Source organism: Candida albicans, chromosome 2 (genome assembly GCF_000182965.3).
Source record: "Candida albicans SC5314 chromosome 2, complete sequence".
Taxonomy (NCBI): Eukaryota; Fungi; Ascomycota; class Pichiomycetes; order Serinales; family Debaryomycetaceae; genus Candida; species Candida albicans.
In genome coordinates this window covers 1,418,322-1,443,706 of record NC_032090.1, presented here as the reverse complement: position 1 = coordinate 1,443,706, position 25,385 = coordinate 1,418,322, and the positions used below count along the sequence as shown (strand labels likewise).

Sequence of the window (25,385 nt, the reverse complement as noted above, 5' to 3'; positions counted from 1 at the left end):
GAGAGAGAAAAAAAACTGTGGTTTTCCGTATTGTTCTTATAGACTTCGCTACCAAATAAAAAAAACACCAATCCTAACGCTTTAATTCTAACTTTTAAGGAAATAAATGTTAAAGCTCTACATTGATGCCACACCCGATTCAGAGAAGCTTAATATATCAATTGTTTCATAAACTACGGTGATACTCTACTTATTTTGAGAGGGGGGGGGGGGACTAACTCTTTGTCTCATGGTTTGGTCACTTTATGTGGTTTATTCTTCCTTTTATTTCCCTTCGTCGTACCTGCCTTAGAAGTTTTCGTTACCAACAAATTATTCTTTTTGGCACTTTCAGCCAATTTCCGCTCCACTTGATCTCCATGCCGGGATTTCTTCCCATCAACACTTAGATCCTTGAATGCATAACTGATAGCAATTTTGTTATTCATCAAAATCGTGTTGTTCATTTTTTGTATGCATAAATCACTACTTTCAAAGTCATCGTACGTAAGAAATCCGTATCCCAAAGAGTGTCCCTCTGAATCACGTCTAATTATTGGGTTTCTTATAAGGGTTCCAAACTTACTAAACGTATCCATTAAAAAGGATTCATCGACCAATGGATTAAGATTGTTGATAAATAGTTTAGCTCCAACATCTATGTAATTTGGATTGATCAAATCTGATTGTACAAATGTTCCTATTGTTTGATTATTTGGGTTGTTTGTTGATGACTGAGACTTGGCATCAATTCGTTTCAATTTCAATGCTTTTCCATAAAGTCTTATTCCTCGTAGTATTTCCATAGTATATTTGGCATCTGCTGAGTTTTTAAATTCGACAAATCCATACCCCTGGTGTGTTTTCAATATACGATCCTTTGGCATATTGATTGATTTGACGGGACCAAATTGGATGAACAACTCATACATTAACAACTCCGTAACTTGTGGATCTATATTTCCAAAATATAGTGATGCGTCTATATTTCTATCAGAATCTAGTCTCTTTCTGAAAATTATAGACATCTTGCCTTTGTATCTCGTGATATATGGTTAGTAGATGTGTTAATGTATGTAAATGAAATTAAAAGAAAAAAAAATAAAAATAAAAAGATACAAAAATATTTAACAGATGGGACTTGATGGAATATAAACTTTCTTTACCTGAGATTGAGCGTGTACACGCCTAGTTGTGTATAGTGAATTAGAACGAAGTTGTTATTCACAAGATATATATTAAAACTCCTTCCCTTCTATATAATTAATATTCTGGGATGTTGGTATTTCATACCCTTATTTATACTATACAATATAGTTTAGTTCTGTCATCACCTGATGTGTGATGGAAAAGTTTTCCATTCTCATAATAACCATCATTTTCATAGATCAGTTTCTGACACAAAATAGTGCACAAACCAACAGGACTAAAAAGTAGTGCGACCGTTTCAACTTTTATTGGCACTACATAATACAAGTATTTTATATTCATTCGTTATGGTTCTTCTACAGTCTTGTTAGATCCTATCTCTTCTATTATTGGTTTTGGCTCAGCTGACGCTTCAAAGAATTTCTGTGAAAAAGGTGGTAGTTTCAGAGATGTCTCTTCGGGTGCCGAATCAGAATCGTTATCTTCACCTGAACCGTCTCCAATACTACTGGTTTCACTACCACTATCACTATCATCATCATCACTCTCCGAGTCACTAGAATCATCCTCACTTGAGTCAGTGGTGTCATCTTCTTCCTCCTCGGCCAATTGAAGGCTATCTATAATTCTATCTTGTAAACACTCGTCATTTGCAGCAACATATATTGTGGGATATTCGAGTACAATTTTATCTTTCAACACATCGGATATTTTGTCTCCACCATTCAATCGTATCATTTTGCCCTTATGTATCACATCATGTAAATAGAACTTTAAATAGCATTTTTCCACGGGTTTGGTGAATTTGTTATTGATAATATTCATTGGCACCGAGTCCTGCAAAACCAATGACTCCTTTAATCTATAACTTATAAATTTTGTCACTTGTTCACCTTGTTCGTTTAACATTATCCATTCTATAGTCCACACAAATGAATTCAACTTTTTGTCAAACCCTGTTTTGTTTGTATTTGATCTTGACATGCCGATGGGTAACAGGACTATTAAAGTGTTTTCCCGTTTAATGCTAATGTTAGGATCATTTAAAAATATCTTTTTCACTGCCGTTATTCGTTTATCGGTGTTATCTTCTTCATTACGCTTATATCTCTTGTTACCCGAGGCTTGTGATTGATTTCGGGTACGTTTAAACACATTTTTCGCCAGTTTTACTATATCTTCTTTGCCAACATGTATTTTTCTATCCACATTGTTTAAAAAATTGTAATCTCTATTCAAATGCACTGGATCAGCTGCTAACTCGTTTCGGTTCAAGTATTTATTAGAATCAACTTTCCCAGTACAATCTCTTTCATATTTATGTTTATTGTAACACAGCAATGAACATGTTTTTATTTCACAAGCCGGACATGTATATTTAGACTTGTTTTCGTGACATATTGTGCAAACGGTAGTCTCTTCTTCAAAATCCATTGATAAAAAATGCAATCTTGTAGGTCGATGAGTTGTATCCGTGGCCTATGGAAAAAAAAAAAGTTAAGAGAAAATCCCAAATTAATGTGTGTTTACACTTCTCGCTTCCACCGCCAAAACAGAAACCACCAAAAAAAAAAGGTCCATAAAAAATTTTCATTTCTCAAAACAGGTTGGTTGAGTACTTTGATATTTATTCACATACATTAGCAATGTTAAATTCTACGATAAGAAGTTCTTTGTTTCTAAGAAATTATGGAGTATTGAATTCCATTAGAAATTATAGACCAGGAAGACCAAAGAAAACCGTATCTAAATATGTTCAAGTACAATTATTGCAGGACATACCACATGTTGGGGTCAAAGGTGAAATCAAACTTGTTAAACCAGGGTTTATGAAAAATTATTTATATGTTGCCAATAAAGCATGTTATGTGAATGCAGATTGTCCACCAAAAATACCAGTTGTTGAACCTGAAATGGAAATCAAGAAAGAAAAAGTTAAAAAGACCAAACCTGAAGAAGAAACTGTTGAAGAAATTGTCGATATTGTTGAAGAGACGGAGCCTACAGCTATGTCATTAGAAGAATTATCTACATTGTTCAGCTCCATGAAAAAGACATCTACTAAAAAATCTTCAAACAAAGTAGATAAACAAGACTTGCAAGTGCAAATCAATGATTTGAAATCAGATATTGCCAACAGCGCTGGAGAAAACTTTGTCACCCCGGGACAAGAACTTGATGACACCAAATTTGATAAAATTTATGAAGTTTCCGATAAATTGCCAAAATTAATAACTATCGATGCCAAAGAATTGCCATTTGGCAAAGATGTGGTTATCCAAACCATAAGAAAATTAACTGGGGAATCCCTTGATGGGGAAATTGCTGTTTCTTATTTGGACACCCCAGAAGAAACTTTATCAGAGATAACAGATGTTGGTAGATATCAAGTCAAACTCATATCTGCTGATGGAAAAGACTTTGTGTTGCAAACTTTAGACGTTGAAGAAGTTTCAAAGTAATTTGTGTATACGGCATAGAATGATAGGAGCATTTATATTACATTGTACATAGTCTAATGGAATAGAAACCACATATCATACAGATTGTATTTCAAGAATTGTATTATGGGCATTCGTAATTGATTTATGATGCGATTGATATCTAATATTTTTTTTTTACTTACATTTTTTTTTGCCATTTTTCTTTTTTTCACAATAGTTTAAAGATCTTTCTTCTTTTTATACCATGGCACTACAGTACAGCCCAGCTAAATCCTCAAAAGTTTCAAAGCGGCCCCTGTCAAAATCACCTATAATGAGTTTTCAAAAGGATGTTCGAAAGATACTTTTACCATCTACAAAAGTTTACAAGGATGCAGTGTCAAATCAGAAGTTGCAATCACCTACCACGTTAGAAGACAATAAGCTAACAGTTAAAGATTACAAGGTGAGATTAGATTATCAGCAATTCTCTGGAAAAGATATTATGGTGGCAATAGATACTATTTTGAACAACAAATGGGCTGAAAGTACACAATTACATAACCGATATCCTACTAAGCAAGGAACTATGGAGGAACGAATATTTGGTCTCCGTGTTTTATCAAATGCCCTGAAAACGGATATATTGAAATTCAGAAGAAACTTTCCTATGGGTTTGGTTACCACTACACAGTTATACTCTATTTTTTTGAACGAGAGCAACACATTTGTTGATAAATCATTGGAGTCACACATTAGATCAGGAAAACTCAAGAAAATAGTGATTAGCAATGCTGCTCCGATTATTCTGCGGTCGGTGAATAAATTTCAACTGGGGAAAGTCACCTATGGGTTTGAGAACGTTGAACTCGTGGTAAAGTCAGATTCATATTTTCTGGTTATAAGTGGCATGCGAGATCTGTTAGAAGAAGAAGAGCTTAAGAATAATCAATTATCAGGGGCTTTGCAAAGTAAAAAACAAAGTTCAATATCTAGTTTGGATAAATTTATGAAGTATTTGAAGGAACACCCAACAGCTTTGTATATATCGTATTCTGCCGATAATGGAGGTTTTACAGCTGAGGAAATAACATACTTGGTAAACTCGGGGTTTGTGACTTTAGCTTCAAATCATTTGATAGAAATTGAGATAAATGTTTATTCAATTTCATATCCTGGATGTGGAGCTTATTTGAAGTTGGTGAACTCTGGTCGTTCATGGTTGGTGAAAGTGTTGGGCAAAAACAAGCACAAGGAACTTTTAGAAGACCAAATCATTTCCAAATGGGAAGGTGTGAATGCAACTGGTGAATCCAAAATGAATAATTTCCGATCTCCCTTTTATGGATATGATTTGAATTGGGTTTTAGCAGATGCCTTGGGGGCAGGGGTAGTTGAGGTTTTCAATACACCCGTGGGGAGAGGTTGGAGGTTAACGGGTAAGATATAACGAATACTCATAATACTATTTATAATGTTGTATTATACAAAAAAAAACACACAGGTCGGATTTATATGATATCTACGTACAGAATAACAAAACGAAAACTGTCGAATACAGGCTATGGCTATGTCCATGTCCATGTCCACAAAAAAAAAATCTCTTACATCTTAATTCTTTGTTTCTTTTGCATTTTCTTTTGTCTTCTTTCAGCAGCTTTTTTCTCTGCTTTAAGTTGTTCTTCTCTGGACATGTTTCTTAATCTGTCACGTTCTTGTCTCTTTAATTTGGATTGTTCTTCAGCTAATTCTTCCTTTTTGATTTCTTCTTGAATTTTTTTCAATTTATCAATCTCGGCTTCTCTTGTCTTGACTACTTTCTTAAGGGCTTCTGGTTTGAAAGTAATAGCGCCATCAGCCAATTTATCAACCAAATTAAAAACTGCATCCAAAACAGCACTCAATTGTTTCAAGTCATTTTGGGAAGTAATGGCCTTGACACTAATGACAATTCTTCTTTTTGGCATCAATTCTCTCAATGACTCTGGTTTTTCAACTGATTGATCAGTCAAAGCGATATACTTGATATAGTTGGCACTTTGTAATGTCAAACTGCTTCTCAATTCAGGTGTAGTGATTTTTTCTTGAAATTCATTAGTTTCACTCATGTAAACAAAACTTTCTGGTAAATTTGGAGAATCGGTGGTTTTACACAATGACAAGAAATAATTGAACTTTCTGGCATCGTTCATTCCTAACTTGGAAACAACAGCGGAAATGAAGTTGTCATATTGAGCCAGTGGGGTTATAATAATTTCAGCCTTATCTTCTGGGGCAACAACATTACCTGTGAAAAAAGAGAAAGCAGTTTCTAAAATCCAAAGAAAAATGTTTTGTCTTGGAACCAAACTAAAGTTGATATTAACAGTGGCAACATTAACTCTACCAGTGGCGTAGGATGAATAGTTTTCAGAATTGTCTTTGATGTACAATTGATCTTTACTAACACCATATTGGTAAAATTGTTTGTTCATGACTTCAGAAATACCTGAAAGGAATCTGGTAACAATGGACTTGTTATATAAATCACCAGCTTTGTAAATGAGAGAGAAGACTATAATAAAGCCTAAAGTGAAAAATTCTAAGCTCCAATCTCTAATTTGGAGACGTTGCCAAACAGACATAGCATTTAATTCATCCAAGGTGTAATCTTTGACACTATCGAATTAGGGTGGGTTCTGTTAGTAAAAACTCTCAGACTTTCAATTAAGTGAATACTCACATACCCTTGTTGGGCAACTATTGGAAGTAGCCTATTTAACATTTCGTAAATCATGATGTGGTGTTTAGTTTAGGGAAACTTAGAGGCAAAAAGTTGTAAATTCTTGGTTGAAAAATTCTGTCGAAAATTTTTCTGGTGAACGACTATTATTGTTTGTTGAGCTTTGCGAGAAAGAGTTTATCGACTCCAATTTTTTGCTTGTTTATTCGGTTCGTAGGTTTACAACACAATATACAAAGTTATTATTTGATAAATAGTCTATACAATTGTAAATCTGAAATATCTTATTCTTTTTTTCTTTTACTTGAAGGTTCCTCTTCATTGCCTGTTGTATGTTGTTCTTGTTTGTACTGACTCATACCTTCATGAACAGCATTTTTAACCAAATCCCTTAATGCTTCCTCTGGATTGTCACTTTCCAAGATAGCTTGAATTTTCTTCCTTCTTTCCTCCAATTCCTCTGGTGATAGTTGTTCTTCTCCGTCTTGTGCAGCCTCGTTTTCCAAACTATATCTAATTTGGTGACCATCGATATTTCCTGGAGCAGGTAAAGATTCTATGAACTCGTTGGCCTTTATTTCTTCTTCACTAGCAATAGGTTTATCATGAGCCAATGTTTTCAAGTATTGTGCTACTTCAGGGAATTCATCCTCTTCTTCAATGTATTGTTGTGCCGTTAACCCATCATTGTTTTTGATCTTATAACTGGCTCCCAATTTCTCCACCATATATTTTGCAGTTTTCAAATCCTCAACATGGTGCAACGGTGTATCACCTTCATTATCTTGGATATTTATATCACCTCCCTTCTCTATCAAGTACTGCAATAAATTGAGATGACCGTATGAGGCGGCTGCATGAATAGCAGTATATCCGTTAGGGTCTTTTGAGTTTGGGGTGTACTCATTGGAATTGATATACTGTTCGACTATTTGTCTTTGATTGTCTGCAGCTGCTATCCATATGTTAGAGACCATTTTGATAGTCGGGAGATATCTTTGCTAGGTTGTATCTTCAAGTAAAAGGAAAAAGCAAGCCTCTTTAATATGATTGGAGATGAGATCAAGATTTCGGTTTTTCTACCAAACGTTCTATTTTTTTTTCCTGTTCTCACACCAAAAACTAATCCACTTTCAGTTATATATTGGTGTTGGAAAACCATCTTCTATTCTCTACAACATAACATTTAAAGAAATATTTTAATATTACTATATAAAGTGTTACAAGAATCGAAAAAAAAAATAAATGGTAACGAGTTAAATATTGATTCAAAAAAGAAAAAGTAGCTGGGTAAAAGGAAATGCAAGCTACAACTAGGTATTGCAACAAAAAATTTTCATACGATAAGAATTAAATAAATAGATAATGACAGTAAACATTAAGATTCAATAGCAACGGAGAATGTGAACAAGCCTAAAAGTTGAATTCCGATTCATTATCGTCATCAAATCTTGCATGTTGTTTATCACTATTATAAACTGGGTATGGAGGTTCGTCTTTTTTGTCTTGTTGTGTGATACCAAATGGATGTTGACCTGTGTCTTCTGTAGAACTAGACACTTTTTCTTTGGCTCCACCAAAGTCCCATTCTTGAGAATCAATATCTTCGAAATAATCATCTTCGTCGTCATCAAATGCCAGCTCTTGATCTTCGCGACCATATGCTGGGTGACGATTTGGTGTGGCATGTCCGTATTCTGCTCTTCCACGGAGTTTCCCATATGTTTCTGGTCTGTCTCTATGGAACCCATCTTCTTCTTCATCAGAAGATGGGTAGTAAGTTTGTTCAGCGGTAACAATAGATCTAACTGCTGCAGGTAACACATCTGGACGGTAAAATCTAAGATCCACTCTACCAATGATGTAAAGTGCATTGATAATGATTTCGAAAATCCCCCAACAAACATACATAAACCATATATTTGCAGCTTGACTGGCATGCCTTGACTGTCTTGCTTGGAAAACAACGATACATCTACCAATATCACCAATCAAGATTAACAAGGTAGTGATAATCAATAATCCCATGGATATATTGTGTTTCAAATCACCTCTTTGGTTAGATAAACCTTTAACCAGTTTGAAATGATGATGAGTGGCAGCGATAACACGAGTGGCGTGTCTGTGGTTGGAGTTTCTTTTCATGAATGAAGCTTCGGCTTTTTGGGCAGCATTTTTCTCAACAAAATAGAAGGGGGCAAAACTTTCAATCCACCATGGTTGGTAAGTGTATCTGAGCTCATCCTTTTTGGTTGGCAACCAGAATGATAAAGCAATCAATGCCACTGCAGTTAAACTGTAGACAATAACCAAAACCCCTGTGAATTGGACAGCTTTAATCCAAGAACGGTATGACCACCAACTCAAAAAGTTCAAGTATGGGACAAACGATGCCAAAACTGTAACTGCAACTAAAACGGTGACGAATGAATATAATGAAATCATAAAGAACCAGAACAATTTTCTCGAACCACCAACAGGATGTCTCCAAGTGAAAAGACGTTGAGCAAGTATCAAATTTGCCGACACAATCACCACTGCAGGAACAATCAAGAACACTTCTGAAGTTAACCCAATTGCAACTAAAGTTTGATTGGTACCCCATTTGGCCCTCAAGGCAAACCCAATAACTTTCATCATACTGTATACGATCCAAATATATGAAAGATAAAAATGATGGCCTCTCGACGTATTAATTATTAGAATGGCCATATGAATAAGCATAATTATACCGAATATAACTGCAAATACGATAGACGGAGCGATATCTGCTCTTGTTGGGTATGAACCAAATAAATTGATCTGGGTGCCAACATTATAATCAACAACGGCAGCAGGGATATTTGGCCCTATCAAATTATGGGCCTGATCCACCAATTTTTTGATACCTGTCCCTGTTGTAGCTCCTTTGTTAAGGCTATATAAAAGAGCCATGAGCCCTTGTGTAGCACTATAATCAGAAACCACCATTTTTGAATTTATTGTTTCTTTCTTTTTTGAGGATGACGGTGAATAGAACTGAAAGTTCAAATGACAGATGTGATTGATAGATGGGTAAAAAAAGCAATAGAAAAGTTAATCAAAAAATGAAGAAAAAGAAAAAAAAAGTTATTAGATGTGGTAAATTTTGACAAGATCTTCAGGGTTGGTATTTGTTTTTTGAAAGAAACAGAAATAGAAAAAGAAAACAGATATTATAAAGTGGAACACACTTATATTACTAAAAGAAGAAATGTAGTTAGATGTATCAGATTCTTAATTTATACAAATCTGTAGATATTTTAAATCTTTTTGGTATATGTCTTTACCAAATTAGAGAAGTTATATCTAGGCAACAGAGTTTAAAAATTTCAAGAAGAAATGGGTTAATTTAGTAGAAGTTTTCTTAATTGGGCGAAAACAAGAATTAGTTAATACATAGAATAACTGCGAAAAAAAAAAAAAAAAAGAAAGAAGCACAAATCAAAACAAATACTAAAATGATGTTTGCCCCACTTGAATCCAACTCACAACTAAATTTAAGGGTTAATAGAATAAGTAATATAATAATTAGTGGTTCAACTTAATCATTTATTTTCTATTATTCAATTCAAAGATGATTCGAGATTTAAGGGTGAGTTTGTATATCTAAGTGAGTTACTCTTTTTTTGAGGGGGAATTTTGCAATATCTTCACAACATCTTAATACCACTGTGCCACTACAAGGCTGTGTTTAATACCTTCACTATTATTATTGTATCTGGTGTTTATTGTCTTTCCTTGTCGAAAAAGATCTTGTTCTGTTATAGAAATTGAAGAATATCCATTTTTTTTTTTACTCAAAAGAGTTAATTACCCAATTGGGAAATGATTGGTGGGAAAAAAAAGTAAGAAAGAAAAATTAAATTTGTGCTCAAGGAGGGGTCAAATTGAAAATTATAATTTTTGTTGACGTCGCTACCAAACTCACCCTACTTCTTTTCTTCAATTATTTACACACATCATAAGTTAATTAATAAATTGATATTTTTTGACCAATAGAATATACTAGGAAGGGAAACAAATTGAATTAAAACTTTTAACAAAACTCAAATTTATTGTACATTGAGTGTATGACAAATAACTTTTTTTCCCCATTGTTTTTACCGTAAAAAATGGAGAAAAAGAATAAATCTCAAGATTGTATAATCAGTAGAATCTTCTATAATGGCTGAGCTAAAAGCCCCCCGGTGTGCTTTTTATTGGCTAATACTGACCCGCAGTGATACCTACGTTTTTGCAACCAAAAAACTTGCTTATTGTAGTGAATATTATTTATTAAAATTGAAATTCCATATCTGGTTCTTTAGTGTCCTGATATTTGACAGATTTGCTGCTTTGAATTTGAGTTGGATGTGCCCTTCCTTTTTCCCAGTGAGAAGAACTATTGACAAAAGATTGATCTGAACTTGTGTTAGTTCTATCTTTTTTGACTTCCCCAAAATCCCATTCATCAAAGTCAATATCATCAAATTCGTCTTCATCAACAACCAGTTTTTCATCTCCTCTAAACCCACCAATGTGTTTAGCATAAACATGCTGTTGCTGTGGTTCTGGTTTATCAATTATTTCTGATTTATAATTATGATTATCATCATTATCGCCACTTTCATCGTCTGAAGGATAGTATGATTGTTGGGCAGTAATGATAGCTCTGACTGCTTGAGGTAATATATCAGGACGATAGAATCTAAGATCGACTCTGCAAACAATGTAAAGAATACTGATGATGCTTTCAAAAACTCCCCAACATAAGTATCCAAACCAAATACTTTCAGCTGGAGAAGCAAATTTATGTTCTCTTGCCTGAAATACCACTATTGCTCTGACTATGGAACCAAACAAAGTCAATACTGTAGATATAATCAATAATCCCATTGACACGTTATGTTTGAGGTCTCCTCTCTCAGTAGATAATCCTTTGACCATTTTAAAATGATGATGAGTGGCAGCAATGACACGAGTAGCATGTCTATGGTTGGAATTCCGTTTCATAAACGTTGCTTCAGCTTCCTGTGCTGCACCTTTTTTCACAAAATAAAACGGAGCAAAACTTTCAATCCACCAGGGTTGATAAGTGTACCTACTCTCATCTTTCTTAGTGGGCAACCAAAACGACAAACCAATCAATGCCACCGACGTCAAACAATATGCTAAAATTAAAACTGCAGTAAACTGAACAGTTTTTACCCATGACGAGTATGACTTTTCACTCAAATAATACAAGTAAGGTACAAATGATGCCAATATTGTGATTGCAATAACTACTAAAACCATTCCATATGTAGCAAACATAAATCCCCAAAACAATTTTCTTGAACCTCCTACAGGATGTCTCCAAGTGAACAAACGTTGAGCTAAAATCAAATTTGCAGATACAATAATAAATGTTGAAACAATAAGGAAAACTTCAGAAGCCAATCCAAATTTAATCTTGAGTATATCGGTAGACCAAAGTGCTCTTAAAAGAAACCCAAGAAATTTCATAATACTGTAGCATATCCATACATATGAAAGATAAAAATAATGACCCCTGGATGTGTTGATACAAAGAATGATTGTGTGAATAATTGTAAAGACTCCAAATAATACTGTAAATACTATTGATGGGGCAAAATCTTTATGTGTTGGATAACCACCAAAAAGATTGTTTAAAGTACCCACACTATATGTTACAATTTCATTGGGTAATTGAGTTCCTATCAAGTTTTGAGCAAAAGTCACTAAAGGCATAATTCCTGTTCCTTCAGCAGCACCATTATTAATATTGAGAACAAGGTGGAATAATCCCTTTGTTGCTGAATAATCATCTGTCATTTTTATTCAAGTATTACCACCAAGAAACTAGATTGTTGAATGGAAACCTGAGAAATATTTCATGTCTGATGGGATTTCCTTGGGGTTTTTAAACTCATTTTTGAATATTAATACCCTCTTATCATGCTATATTGCTTTTACTGAAAGGGGAAGTTATTAATATAAAAGATATTACAAAAATCTGAAGTAATAGTAAAATAGATAATGTATTTTCTATAAAGATCGGCACTCAAGTCTAAAAAAACTAAAAGTTGACTTATTATTATCAAGATCTTAATCGTCGTGAGGGGATTCTTGAAACTTTACTTGAGATATGGCACTAAATGCGATTGAGGAGAAATATAAATATTGAAAATGCACATGATGTGGATCTCGAGACATCTATATCTTATAGTCTTGTTATTGCTATCTTTTCATCATTGAGGATCCCTTCAAAATTGTATACTAGTACGTATATTATAGCCAAGTGTTCCCAATCTTGTTGGCTCTACTTTAAAAGTGATATGAAGGAGTGTAACTTGCGAAAAAAAAAAGTATATTTTGAAGATCATCAGTATTATTAAAATTTGCAACAATCCGAAAATAACTAGATAGCACTAGAAGGATTAATATCTGTTGAAAATTTATCCGCGTTCCAATATTTATCCCAATAAGGTAACAAAAATGTGTTCAAAAAAAACTCAATTAGCCCTTTGATGGATATTGTGTGGGGTTATTCTTGTTAATGCAGATTAAAATATGGAAAGGTTCGATTGCGTCATTCTATAAATAACTTTACATTTGTCTCTCTTGGTCTCTCTCTATTAACTTCTTTTGTTCAGTTTTGGACCGAGATGTACAAAGGTCAAAGTAGCTTTGTGTAAGCTTGGATAAATTTCTCTAAAATAGAGAACTATGATTTGTGGCGCATTTACTAGTAAGATATGTAAGATGCAGATTATAGCATTGAGAAATTGCTATCAAACTGGTATGACTTACTCAAAGTAGTAAGGGAAGGTGGGCATCGCTTTTGACATAGTAATTTCAGATGAAATACAAATACAGACGAGTTTTTTCTTGAATTAGTAATTTGGTATTTTGTTCTTCACCGAATATTATATTCATCAATATTACTGATTTCTTCAAATTGCGTGGGCATACTAGAAATTCGTACATATTATTTAATAACATTTACAGTTCTCGTGCTCTATCTCTCTCTCTATTAGTTTCTATAATAAATCTATTCTATGATTATCTCCGAAATCTCAATCTCAATCTTAATCTCAATCTTAATCTCAGCCTCAACCTTAATCTCAGCCTCAACCTTAATCTCAGCCTCAACCTTAATCTCAGCAACCTTCAATATTGTATTTTTTATAAACTTCTTCAACCAAGCTAATTAATTCATTTTTTCTTTGATCGTCACACCATGAACCTTTAATACCATTTAAAGCAATTATTTTCCATTGGTCTTTGGTGAATCCAAATCTTGTGTGAACAGCTTTATAATTGTCTAAAATATATCCACCAAAATAGGCTGGATCATCAGAGTTGATTGAAAATGGTACGTTCATTTGGAAAAACTTGTCAATTGGTAACTCCTTAACATCTTTAACCACTTGCAATTTAACATTTGATAATGGACACAATGAAAGTAAAGTTTTTTGTTCAGCTAATCTCTGCATTAACTCTTCACTTTGGTGAGAATTGACACCATGATCAATTCTAGAAACTTTCAACAAATTCAATGCATCACTGACAAAAGTGTGATCTCCTTCTTCACCAGCATGAGCAGTTAACCCAACTTCAGGGAAATTATCTTTGATATGGGCATAGCATTCAGTGAATAAATTTGGTGGGAATGGTTTTTCACTGGAATCTAATCCTAATCCATGGATAATACCGTCTTGGTAATATTTAGAAGCTGAATGAATAGTTTGTAATCCATTTTCCGCAGGTAAATGTCTTAATAAACACATGATCAATTTGTTGGTGGTACCGTATTTGGTATTAGCATCTTTACATGCACGATTAAAACCTTGAACAACAACATCGATATCTATGTTTCTTTCAACATGACCTTGTGGATCGAAGAAAACTTCCGAATGAAGACATCCATCAGAATGAGCTTTGGTAAAATAATCCATAGCTAAATCGTAAAAATCATTTTCAGTAATCAAAACACCCATTCCAATATAATAATGATCTAAGAAATCTTGTAAATCTGCAAATCTGTTGTATCTATCATTACATTCTTCAACCGTTTTAGGGAAAGTCTCAGGCAAAGTTATATTATTTCTTTTTGCTAGTTTGAATAATAGTGATGGTTCCAAAGTACCTTCCAAATGAACGTGATGTTCACATTTAGGTAATTCTCTAAGGAAATTTTCCATATGTTCTGAGCATTCGTATTGAGCCATGTTGAAAAGGTGTTTTTCAAAAATTGAAGTTATTATAAGACAAAAACAAGAAAAAACAGTGAATTAAATAAATAAAAAAATTTGACATTAAAATTCGTATTTATAAATCGAAGACCATTGCCAAATAAACGGCTTTTTTGATTTATTTCTTTTTTTCACTGAGTGTCGTGTTTTGCGTCAGATGTTTCATCATCGCATCTCAAGATACAGAAGAAATGAAATTTCTGTTTTTGACAGATTTTGTACCTTGTTCCATCGGAATTGTCTCGACCAGATCTCAATTGCCTCATAATTTTTTGGAGAATATCAAGTTGCAAAAATATTACACTAAGCTAAGCACCATCTCAATTGGAATATTTCCCTCAAATCATGACTATGTTTTTTTCCTTTCATTAAGTCATATTCAACGAGATGTTACAAATTCGATACGAGATAAAAAGAGAAACAATTTTAACAAGTCATATTATCATCATTGAATAAATACTAACATACATAAGTAAAAGAGTCTAAATTTTTGATCAAATGAGTAATAATTAGTCCTTTTTGTTCAAAACTTGATCGGCCCAGGTTGGTAAAACAAATGCAGCTTCATGGATCTTTTTGTTGTAGTACTTCAAGTTCTTGGCCACAAATTCATCACTCCAATCAAATCTGATTGGTTTTGATACATTAGCATTTGGATCTTTAGAACAAACCATGAACCCAATTGAACCAGATGGATAAGTTGGGATCATAGTGTAAGCGTATTCAGCAACTGGGAAGATTTCGTTACAATCTTTCTTCAATTTAGAAATGATATCCATATGAATCCACATGTTTTCTGCTTGAGTAGTGATAACACCTTTTTCAGTTAAAGCATCTTTCAATAATTGGAAATATGGTTTTTGGAAAAGTGATTCAGCTGGACCTTCTGGATCAGAAGAATCGGTGATAATAACATCGAATTGATTTTTGTATTCTTCCAAGAATTTGAAACCATCACCAATATGAACTCTAGTTCTTGGATCATCGTAAGATTTAGCCATGTTTGGCAAGTATTTTTTGGAAACTTCAATGACAGTTTCATCAATGTCACAAAGCCAAGCTTCTTCAATTGATTCGTGTTTCAAGATTTCTCTTAAAACACCACCATCACCACCACCAATGACAAGAGCTTTCTTTGGGTTTGGGTGAGAGTTCAAGGCCAAATGAGTAATCATTTCTTGATAAGAGAATTCATCACGTTCAGTGACTTGAATACAATTATCCAAAACTAAAACATTACCATAAGTGGTAGATTTGAAAACCAAAACATCTTGGTATTTGGATTTTTCAACGTGAAGAACCTTTTCAACTTTTAAAGACATGGCTTGACCTGGCCACATGGTATCGGAGATTTCAGCAAACCAACCATCTTTGATTGCAGGATGAGTTAATTCTTGAGCCATTGTAAATTGATAAATATTCAAAAAAAAAAAGTTATTAAGATAAGAAGAGAAAATATATAAAGAACTTTTTTCAACTTAACTTAACTAGGCCAGAATAAGGAAAAAAATTTTTGTATGAATTTGAAAAATTTCAAAGATTGTTGATACTAAGAATTTTGTGCTCATCATCCACAAAATTGAGAAAAAAAAAACTAAAAATAAAAAATACCTCATAATAATAAATTTCAACAGTTTTGGGAAGAAACAAAAACGGTGAGGAGTCAATAGTCGTGTGTTGAGGGGGAATTCCGTTGTTGACTCAGTTCATAGTGGGGAGGGGACTTTTTCTTGGGGTAATTGGACCACTCTCACCAAGAAGAGTTGTTGGCAATTGACCATTCACTACTATTTAGTAAATAGTTATAAGTTCTAGTCATTTGTAGCCCATATATTTATATAAAAACATTGTATAAACTATTTTTTTTTGAATCAGAATTATGATCCAAAAACTGCCAAAAAGAACATATATTTTTCAAATACAACAGAACAATGTACCAAACTAAATACTTTTTGACAACAATAATCCTATTAAGCTGCTCTCTCTCTCCATATATGTAGTTGGTAGATAGTAATAGTTGAATATGAATGATTGTTGTTGTCATAGACCAATTTGAAAAATTCCTTATTTCCTGTATATAACGAGCTGAAAAATTGACAAAAAATTTCCCACGAGAAAGAGTTTAGTATCTTCATCAATAATAACCACGACAAAGTTCAAATTGAATCTAACATGTCGACTGCTGCCCCACAAGAAAATTCTCCTGAATTGAAGTTATCGCCGAGTTCCAAACTTAATGGATTCGAATGGTGGAGAAGAACACTTCTGTACCAAACTGGGTTAGGATTAAATGCTGAAGAAAAAGCACAGTATGAATTTGATTACAATAATAGAAATCTTGCAGAGAAATGCCAGCAATGCAATGAGTATCGTAATTGGATGTTAGAATATTCTCCATCTGTTTTGTTTATGATGGATCATATCAAGAAATTGACTAAAGATAAAGAACCAATACTAACCAAAGAGAACATTACTTGTGATGTGTGTGATTTCACAAAAGGTGGTGGATTTCATCCTGATGAAGGAATATTATTATGTGCCAACTGGATAAGAAATAAGTGGCAATTGGAAGATATCCTAACACATGAGCTAGTTCATGTTTATGATTACTTGAAGTTTAATCTCGATATGAACAACTTGAGACACCATGCATGTACAGAAATCAGAGCTTCTATGCTTAGTGGTGAGTGTAGAATCTGGCAAGAAATCAAGAAAACAGGATTGGGGAATTTTGGGAAAAAATTCCAGGATTGTATCAAGAGACGTGCTGTTTTATCTGTCTCTAGTAATCCGATTTGTAAATCACCTGAAGAGGCAGAAAAAGTGGTCAGTACAGTTTGGAATTCATGTTTTAATGACACAAGACCTTTCGAAAGAGTCTATAGATAGAGTAGATTTTTAGAAATTAGACCTTGTATATAGTGGATATAGGTTGGAGAATCAGAATATTGTGACGGTAAATCTATCTCGTGCCTTGTACTGTAGACGTCGTATACATTATTGTTGAAATATAGAGACTGTTGGAATGTATGCAGTGCTACTGAGTTATTCTTAAGAGTTAATCAGGTAATTAATAAACAATAGCTAACTTGGTGTATATATATTTCTGTATAAACTTATTTGTTTGCTATATAACTTCTTGTTAGTAAAGAAGACATTTCGTCTCCTTTTATATTGTTCGATTAGTACTAGATACACGTCGTGCTAAAGTACATTTTATGTGTATAAGCATGAAATGTCGATGCTTAACAGCTAACATCACATGGTGACAAATATAGTCGAAGGTGAGGGTTTTACTGTGAAAAACTCTTACATAGTTTCATCAGATGTAAAGTAAACTTTCGTCGTATAGACCTTTCATGATGTTTTTCCTGACTTGGACGATATACAAACTATCGCCTTTGACCTCGAGATGTCACCTGGTGTATATAAATACAGGTGACGTTCTCCTATAGAATAATCAGTAGACATTATTCTGTACCGAAAAACCTGTTGAAGGCGTGTGGGATTACTGTGAATATCCTACACTATTATAATCATGTAGAAATATAAAAAATAAGGGGAATCTCTGGTCTTTAAATAGTCGTGACAAAAGAACATCAGGCCACTACAAAACGAGCTAATTAACTACACCAAGAAATTAGCAACAAGTGAACAGCAAGACTAGCCAAACTTTGGTACCTAGCAGGGTAGACCAATGAGAGTGCTTTTTCAAGTCAAGAAAAAGTTTATGTTGCCATTGTGAAATCATACGTTGATGATTCTACCAATAAGTGTTTGCCCATCCATTTGGAATCTATTGTAATCACTCTCTTGACAATTACAATCACTCCTTAAACAACTAAAATCGATTTAAATCACTAACTATTTTAAACTACCTGTACGGTTTGACTGGGGATGCAATGCAGTGCAATACAATGAATGATCTATGAGATGGAAGTAGATTTTTCTTGATGGATCTGTGAACTGAGGAAGCTCTTAACTGGAGAATCACTGTAACTCAATGGTAAATCAGATTGGAGAATCTTTAGAAACCAGTGAATGTCTCTCAAAATCAGTCTACCATCAAAATGAACCCAAAACTGGAACTGTAAGACCAAAAAATATGAATTGTACGGCCAAGTTTTGTGTAATTTCAAAACGTTCAAAATATAAATAGACACATTTATCAAATCATTTAAACAAAGAGTGACATGAACATCTTTTCTTTGTCTTTGTCTTTGTCTATGGATTTCTTTTCTTTTTCTTTATTGTTTATACAGAGTGTAGTGGAAGATACTACGGATAATTTAATCTTTCCGTCTCACCCCACCCCCTTTGAGAAATATCCGGAAATACCAAATTCAGAGTTGATTTGAATTTCATTTTCTACTTTTTTCCTTTCATTGTCTTATTATAGGTTAAATGGATAAATGGTCTGTTGAAACAGTTATCCGATGGTCACTTTTTTCTCTCGTTCCCGAAACATCCATTGGTTTAGAGGCTTTAGAGGCAATTGATAAACGATATTCTTTGAGTTATATAGATACTGAGGGGAAACCCTATCATTATAAAAAAATGAGTAAGCAAACAAGCAATCAAATATAATGGGGTCGAGAACCTTTCCACTAGTTATTACATCCGTATTAGGGTATTAGTAAATATTAACAGATTTTTTACTAATTTGTCACAATCGTATCAATTATTAAACTCCCACAGCAACTAATTGAGTTTTTTCTTGTTGACACAGTTTCAACCGCTTTTTTTTTCGGTCGCCATCCCATATATATACAGGATTTCTTTCCTTTGTATTTCGGATTTTTTTTTTTTGACTTGCCCTAATCAGCACCGCCAAATTTCACATCAGGCAACCAACATCTTTGACATATACGTATACGCATCGTATAATATAAAACCCAATTGAAATCCTTCAGCAATTCGTCTAAAAAATCACCTTTCTTCATTAGTGAACAGGATTTTTTTCAGAAAAGCGATCATGGGGAGAACAAATACACTGGACCAGTTGAATGCTATCTCCGATAAGAATACCAAAAGGAAATCTTTGGCATTAGATAACGAATATCATAACAATTCTTCTTCCGAAGATGATAGCTCTAAGATAGAGCTTTCATATACTATTCCCGATAACAATAACATAATTCTGCAAGAAACTACAACGTCAGTAGAAGATGTTTTATCTGTATCAAGTGCTCCACAAAATGAGTTGCGATTGAGGAAGCAAAAGAGCAACAATCAAGACTCACCTGTTGATTTAAATGGAGTTATAGTCGATGTTTCAAAAAGAGAAAAGATTTTTTTAAAAAGGAAAAGACAAATCGATAACAAGCATGGATCTGATAAGTCTAAGTACTTATCTCGATTCAATGATATCACATTCAAAGCAAAATCTTCGACGATCTTTGAATCGGATGAATTTTATAAAACGGATTTCTTTGGGATGTATGTTTTGTTTTGGTTGGCAACAGCTTTTGCTATGGTAAATAACCTTATTCATACATATTTTGAAAACTCAACCCCTATTTTGCAATGGACTGTGGTAAAGGTGTTTAAGCGAGACTTGTTTAAAGTTGGATTAGTCGATTTGGCAATGTATTTATCTACTTATTTTGCCTTTTTCGTGCAATATGCTTGTAAAAATGGATATTTATCATGGAAAAAAGTTGGCTGGTGGCTACAAGCAGCATTTGATGGTTTATTTTTATTTTTTTGGTTATGGATAGCTCTGGAATATTGCTTGGATTTCCCATGGATTGCCAAAGTATTTTTAGTGCTCCACAGTTTGGTATTTATTATGAAGATGCACTCTTACGCATTTTACAATGGATACCTCTGGCTGATTTACAAAGAAGGGTTATACTCAGAGAAATATCTTGATAAATTAACAAATGGAAAAGTTACATTACCAAAAGGACACACCAAAAACGAAACAGAAAAAGTACTTCAGGAAAGTATAGCTTTCACCAAATATGAATTAGAATATCAATCCCACGCTACTACAGAGAATCCCGACGATCATCATGTATTCGATATAGATCAGACAGATAAGTCAATTGCCAAACTACAACAAGAAGGGTTGATCAAATTCCCACAGAATATAACTTTATTCAATTATTTTGAGTACAGCATGTTCCCAACATTGGTGTACACTTTAAATTTCCCAAGAACAAAAAGAATTAGATGGTCATATGTATTTGGTAAAACGTTTGGGATTTTTGGTCTTATTTTCTTAATGATCCTTATTGCTGAAAACAACTTGTATCCAATAGTTCTTAGATGTGAGATTGCCAGAAAGTTGCCAGTACTGGAAAGAATCCCACAATATTTTTTCTTATTGATGGATATGATCCCACCATTCTTGATGGTATATTTGTTTACGTTCTTTTTGATTTGGGATGCCATTCTTAATGCAATTGCCGAATTGTCGAAATTTGCTGATCGTGATTTTTATGGGCCCTGGTGGTCATGCACTGATTTTTCAGAATTTGCCAATCAATGGAATCGTTGTGTTCACAAGTTTCTCTTGAGACATGTTTACCATTCCAGTATCAGTGCATTCGATGTGAATAAACAACTGGCAGCAATAATCACGTTCTTATTGTCGAGTTTAGTACACGAGCTTGTGATGTATGTCATTTTTGGAACTTTGAGAGGCTATTTGTTATTATTCCAAATGTCACAGATACCATTGATTATTATGAGTAGAAGTAAATTTATGAAGGACAAAAAGGTGTTAGGTAACATAATTTGTTGGTTTGGTTTTATTAGCGGTCCAAGTATTATTTGTACACTTTATTTAGTGTTTTAAGAAGGGTGGTTGTTGGGTGAGTTGTTGTACACCCAAAAAGTTAAGGGCTCCCATTATAGCTACCTCAATAGTCTTATTGCTTTATGTTTAACGTTTACAGATTAAAGTTTGCTTTTCTCCCATTTAAAATGATGGTCTATTTTGCTTTTGAATAACTAAAAGTTTAAATTTACTATTTTTATTTATATATGTAAATCAAAGTTATTAGGAATAATCAAATTTGAAAAAAAGTTTATTTTATTTTAGTTACTGTATGAAACCTCTTTTTTTAGGGGAGCAAAATAAATCATCATCCGTCAAAAACCAAAAAAAAACGGAAAGAAACTTTAAAATAAGGGCCAATACTTAAAAGTACTACTAACAATACCATTGAGAACTTTTACCTGAATATGGAAGTGTAATAATTAAAGTGTCATAAGAATGGCGTTCCAATCAATACATATTGTATGATTTTACACCCTATCTACATACAAAAATTCGTAACGATATTTTCAAAAACAGAGACATTTGCTTATGCATCTGAGAATACTATCAATATTTCATACTTACCCATAATTCAAGCCTTGAGTGAATTAGATTTGTCAAGCTATAATAGTAGATGAAGTGTGTTGTTGCTGCAATATCCACGTTGACTCACGAAAACAAATGTATTTCTTAAACCGTTCTATATATTATGTATGTACTGTCAAACTTCAAGATCAAGCAACAAATACTAAAAGGAATTGTGTCAATTGCATACAAATGTGTTTCCAGCCAGTTGTAAGTTCCACAATTCAAATGAGGAATTTTTAGTTCTCTTTTAGACTATTGTTATTTACCTTTCAAATTTTATGAAGTTTGCCTATTTAGGAAAGCCTTAAATGTAATCAATTTTTTTTTTAGTTTTTACAGAAACCGTTAAACTGATAACGATGATTTATGATGTTTAAGAAATCGTGAACAAAAACAAGACCACATAATAAACCGCCCGAATTTTTCCGTTTATTTTAGGTCCCATTCGGTACTTGAGTTGTACCGAATGACTAGAGTAAAACAAGGAAAAATTTTCACATGGACTCCATTTAAATTCAATTTTTGTGTCTTAATTTAACTAACTTCTTGGTTTCAATTGTTTATTATCAATACGCTAGAATTATTGTAAACTTAAAAAAGCTATTATGCACAGTGTAAAGGTCAATCATTTACTGCACCCAGAATAAGTACGATGATAATATAAATGAAGACGATATTGCTGCTGTCAACTATTCTACTACTCTTTTTTTTAGAAAAACATTCGAATTCTACTTATTGGTCTATAAGTCATCTTGAATTATCATTTAATTAGTCTCTTTCTACCAATTTGATCCACTTTTATCTAATAAGTCATCTATAAATAAAAAACAGGACAACAAACAAGCTAATAGATATCAATTTTTAAAAGAGAAAAGAAAATGAGTGTTGATTATGGGAGCGATGACCCATATTCCGCTACCAGTGGGTTATTAGAATTATTACTTCACGTATTTGAAAATCCAGATAGAGGAACTGGAGTTTATGTTACTGTCGCCAGAGGGAAAAATCTAGTTGGAGACAATTTACCACCAGTTTTCATTCATAATGTCATTGGGAAACAACTTAATTTACTTGGGAAATATCCTCTTCATAATGATGTAGCACCCCTGATATTATTTGCCTGTATATTTCTTGTCATTACAGTTTTACATTTTGCTTTGTTTCTGATCAATTACAGCAGAGGGCATTATTTTATGTTGAATCTTATATGGGCTTTTACTATGATGATAAGAATGTTATCATTTATATTACGAGCTACTTGGGCAGTCAATATTGTCAATGTCAAAGAAGGCATTGCTGGTGAAGTTTTCTTTGTCATACCAAACGTGTTGTTAGTATCTACCAATTTGATATTGGCACAAAGATTATTCACATGGAGACACCCAGTGGGAGGAACAAGAAGATTATTTTGGGTATTTATGATCTCACTGTATTTGCTGGCAGCCATAATACTTGCAGTGGCTATCCTATCTTCAGCAATTCCCTATTTATACTACTTATCAACGGAAAGGTTTTTTGTTTATATTAATTTGAACCGATGGGCATCTATTATGGTTATAGTTTATTCGTTGACTGCAACTTCGTTGATTGGATTGTCACTTTGGTTACCCACTAAGAAAGATGAAAATAGATACACTTATCAACCATGGTGGATTGAAAGTTTTGCACCATTTTATTTTATTAAAAAGGGTGCAGCACAAGAGGCAGCAGAGACGTTTATGAAAAGAAATTCCAACCATAGACATGCTACTCGTGTCATTGCTGCAACACATCATCATTTCAAGGTGGTTAAAGGTTTGTCTAACCAAAGAGGAGATCTTAAACACAATGTTTCTTTGGTGATCATTATAATTTCTACTGTGTGTTTATTAATTGCTTCTATTCTTCGTGCTATAGTTGTGTTTCAGGCAAGAACTAATTTTAAAAGTGGACCTGCTGCTGAACCAGTTTCAATGTATTTTTCATGGGGTGTATTTGAAGTGATTGTCAACCTTGTTTATATTATAGGAAGAGCTGATTTGAGATTCTACAGACCAGACAGATTGCCAAAGAAAGTTCGTGCTATTATAACTGCTGAACAGACAGCAGTAGTAAGTTCTGCTGAAAGTGAAGAAGAAAATGATGACGATGACGATGATGAGGAAGAAGATTATGAAGAATATGCCGATTATGAAGACGGCAACCAAGATGAATATGCATCTGAATTCCCTGACGATGAACTTTATTTCAAGAATCCTACAGTGGGTCGAGAATCAGATAGTGGTTTGACACCAGTAAATAATACCAATTTTGAAAAAAATTATAGTACAGATTCGTACGGATATAATACCCCAAACACTTTTCTTCAATCTCCACATGTTGGAAAACCAAAACCTTATCCTGATAATGATGAATTTAAATTTTAGAATTACACATATATATACTAAATAGGCGATAGAATAATTAATAATTACTACAAGTGATATAAGAAATGATTTGATTCAGTCGTTTTCCTTATCTGTAGGGGTCGTGTGGTATTACACAAAACGTCTCAAGAGGCTGGTTCTCGAAATCACCTACCACGGGTCTTCCCTGAAATTCCAATTTTATAAACAAAAAAATAAAAAAAATAAAAAAAAGATTAACAATATACATCAAGGGGTTCCGTGACCTAAATAATGACAGAGGTTTTCAATAGAGGAGCCAAATTATTTGACGATAATAATCAACGTGATTATAATCATGCCACTGATTCCGAGTATAAACGGTTAAGAAGTGAGGCTGATAGATTATTTCAAAAAAGACAACAATTAAGTCAACAATCACAAAATGCCTATAAACAAGGTGATGGTCAAAAAGCCCATGAATTAAGTGAAGAACTGAAACGTGTTTTAGCTCAAGCTGAAGAATGTAATCGTAAAGCTGCCGAATATGTTTTCCGTGAAAATAATGAAGATAGTGGACCCGATGAAATTGATTTACATGGATTATACGTCAAAGAAGCCGAATGGATTTTGGAAAGAAGAATTTATTATGCCGTCAAGACAAATCAATTGCATTTGAATGTTATTGTTGGTAAAGGATTACATTCAGCCAATGGAGTTGCCAAAATCAAACCGGCTGTTGATGAATTGTGTGATCAAGTTGGGTTAAACCATTACATTGATAAAAAGAATAGTGGAGTGTTAGTTATTGATTTGAAAGGTGTTAATCTTGATAGACTTCCAAGTTCATGGGCTCAAGGAACAAATAATGTGGCACCACCTCAACAAGCTTATCACGGAACTGGCCAACCACAATATCAACAACAACAACAACATCAAGGACAACAATCACATAACCAATATCAACAACAACAACATCAAGGTGGCCAACAAGACATTAAAACTGGTAATGATTTGGTTGATATGGTTCTTAAGATTGTTTGTGGTTGTCTCAAGAGTAAGTGAGTAAAAAAGGATATTTGAAATTAGAATGTATATTAGATTTAAATAATAATAAAAAAAAAATTAAACAAC

The 25,385-nt window shown here is 33.5% G+C and overlaps 14 protein-coding genes across 14 annotated transcripts, besides 1 other annotated feature; 6 read left to right on the top strand and 8 right to left on the bottom strand. All coding sequences in view use genetic code 12, as the record gives it.

The window, feature by feature from the left end:
• Window positions 1–227: 227 nt before the first annotated feature.
• On the bottom strand, window positions 228–1,007 carry CAALFM_C207060WA (U2 snRNP complex subunit; the record flags this gene model as incomplete). The annotated part of the gene is made up of 1 exon (XM_709758.2): window positions 228–1,007. The coding sequence occupies one exon, from the start codon at window positions 1,005–1,007 to the stop codon at window positions 228–230; it is 780 nt and encodes a 259-aa protein (XP_714851.2).
• Window positions 1,008–1,121: 114 nt separating this feature from the next.
• Window positions 1,122–1,402: a long terminal repeat ((gamma-2a) Solo copy of the long terminal repeat (LTR) associated with the transposon Tca2; about 280 bp long, 5-10 copies per genome).
• A 71-nt stretch (window positions 1,403–1,473) lies between these two features.
• Window positions 1,474–2,562, bottom strand: CAALFM_C207040WA (uncharacterized protein; the record flags this gene model as incomplete). Its single annotated transcript, XM_709757.2, has 1 exon — window positions 1,474–2,562. The coding sequence occupies one exon, from the start codon at window positions 2,560–2,562 to the stop codon at window positions 1,474–1,476; it is 1,089 nt and encodes a 362-aa protein (XP_714850.2).
• A 212-nt stretch (window positions 2,563–2,774) lies between these two features.
• CAALFM_C207030CA (mitochondrial 54S ribosomal protein MRPL50) lies at window positions 2,775–3,590 on the top strand (the record flags this gene model as incomplete). Its single annotated transcript, XM_709756.2, has 1 exon — window positions 2,775–3,590. The coding sequence occupies one exon, from the start codon at window positions 2,775–2,777 to the stop codon at window positions 3,588–3,590; it is 816 nt and encodes a 271-aa protein (XP_714849.2).
• Window positions 3,591–3,816: 226 nt separating this feature from the next.
• CAALFM_C207020CA (uncharacterized protein) lies at window positions 3,817–5,001 on the top strand (the record flags this gene model as incomplete). Its single annotated transcript, XM_709755.2, has 1 exon — window positions 3,817–5,001. The coding sequence occupies one exon, from the start codon at window positions 3,817–3,819 to the stop codon at window positions 4,999–5,001; it is 1,185 nt and encodes a 394-aa protein (XP_714848.2).
• A 154-nt stretch (window positions 5,002–5,155) lies between these two features.
• On the bottom strand, window positions 5,156–6,327 carry CAALFM_C207010WA (uncharacterized protein; the record flags this gene model as incomplete). The annotated part of the gene is made up of 2 exons (XM_019475251.1): window positions 5,156–6,209; window positions 6,278–6,327. The coding sequence occupies 2 exons, from the start codon at window positions 6,325–6,327 to the stop codon at window positions 5,156–5,158; spliced, it is 1,104 nt and encodes a 367-aa protein (XP_019330796.1).
• A 230-nt stretch (window positions 6,328–6,557) lies between these two features.
• Window positions 6,558–7,250, bottom strand: CAALFM_C207000WA (uncharacterized protein; the record flags this gene model as incomplete). Its single annotated transcript, XM_709753.2, has 1 exon — window positions 6,558–7,250. One exon carries the CDS (start codon window positions 7,248–7,250, stop codon window positions 6,558–6,560), a length of 693 nt encoding a protein of 230 aa, XP_714846.2.
• A 436-nt stretch (window positions 7,251–7,686) lies between these two features.
• On the bottom strand, window positions 7,687–9,243 carry CAALFM_C206990WA (uncharacterized protein; the record flags this gene model as incomplete). Its single annotated transcript, XM_709750.2, has 1 exon — window positions 7,687–9,243. The coding sequence occupies one exon, from the start codon at window positions 9,241–9,243 to the stop codon at window positions 7,687–7,689; it is 1,557 nt and encodes a 518-aa protein (XP_714843.1).
• Window positions 9,244–10,569: 1,326 nt separating this feature from the next.
• CAALFM_C206980WA (uncharacterized protein) lies at window positions 10,570–12,108 on the bottom strand (the record flags this gene model as incomplete). The annotated part of the gene is made up of 1 exon (XM_709749.1): window positions 10,570–12,108. The coding sequence occupies one exon, from the start codon at window positions 12,106–12,108 to the stop codon at window positions 10,570–10,572; it is 1,539 nt and encodes a 512-aa protein (XP_714842.1).
• A 1,328-nt stretch (window positions 12,109–13,436) lies between these two features.
• Window positions 13,437–14,480, bottom strand: AAH1 (adenine deaminase; the record flags this gene model as incomplete). The annotated part of the gene is made up of 1 exon (XM_709748.2): window positions 13,437–14,480. The coding sequence occupies one exon, from the start codon at window positions 14,478–14,480 to the stop codon at window positions 13,437–13,439; it is 1,044 nt and encodes a 347-aa protein (XP_714841.2).
• Window positions 14,481–15,040: 560 nt separating this feature from the next.
• On the bottom strand, window positions 15,041–15,934 carry SPE3 (spermidine synthase; the record flags this gene model as incomplete). The annotated part of the gene is made up of 1 exon (XM_709747.1): window positions 15,041–15,934. The coding sequence occupies one exon, from the start codon at window positions 15,932–15,934 to the stop codon at window positions 15,041–15,043; it is 894 nt and encodes a 297-aa protein (XP_714840.1).
• Window positions 15,935–16,703: 769 nt separating this feature from the next.
• On the top strand, window positions 16,704–17,420 carry CAALFM_C206950CA (putative metalloprotease; the record flags this gene model as incomplete). The annotated part of the gene is made up of 1 exon (XM_709746.2): window positions 16,704–17,420. One exon carries the CDS (start codon window positions 16,704–16,706, stop codon window positions 17,418–17,420), a length of 717 nt encoding a protein of 238 aa, XP_714839.2.
• Window positions 17,421–19,506: 2,086 nt separating this feature from the next.
• On the top strand, window positions 19,507–21,336 carry ARE2 (sterol acyltransferase; the record flags this gene model as incomplete). The annotated part of the gene is made up of 1 exon (XM_709745.1): window positions 19,507–21,336. One exon carries the CDS (start codon window positions 19,507–19,509, stop codon window positions 21,334–21,336), a length of 1,830 nt encoding a protein of 609 aa, XP_714838.1.
• A 1,430-nt stretch (window positions 21,337–22,766) lies between these two features.
• CAALFM_C206930CA (uncharacterized protein) lies at window positions 22,767–24,293 on the top strand (the record flags this gene model as incomplete). The annotated part of the gene is made up of 1 exon (XM_709744.2): window positions 22,767–24,293. The coding sequence occupies one exon, from the start codon at window positions 22,767–22,769 to the stop codon at window positions 24,291–24,293; it is 1,527 nt and encodes a 508-aa protein (XP_714837.2).
• A 252-nt stretch (window positions 24,294–24,545) lies between these two features.
• CAALFM_C206920CA (uncharacterized protein) lies at window positions 24,546–25,316 on the top strand (the record flags this gene model as incomplete). The annotated part of the gene is made up of 1 exon (XM_709743.1): window positions 24,546–25,316. The coding sequence occupies one exon, from the start codon at window positions 24,546–24,548 to the stop codon at window positions 25,314–25,316; it is 771 nt and encodes a 256-aa protein (XP_714836.1).
• Window positions 25,317–25,385: the final 69 nt, after the last annotated feature.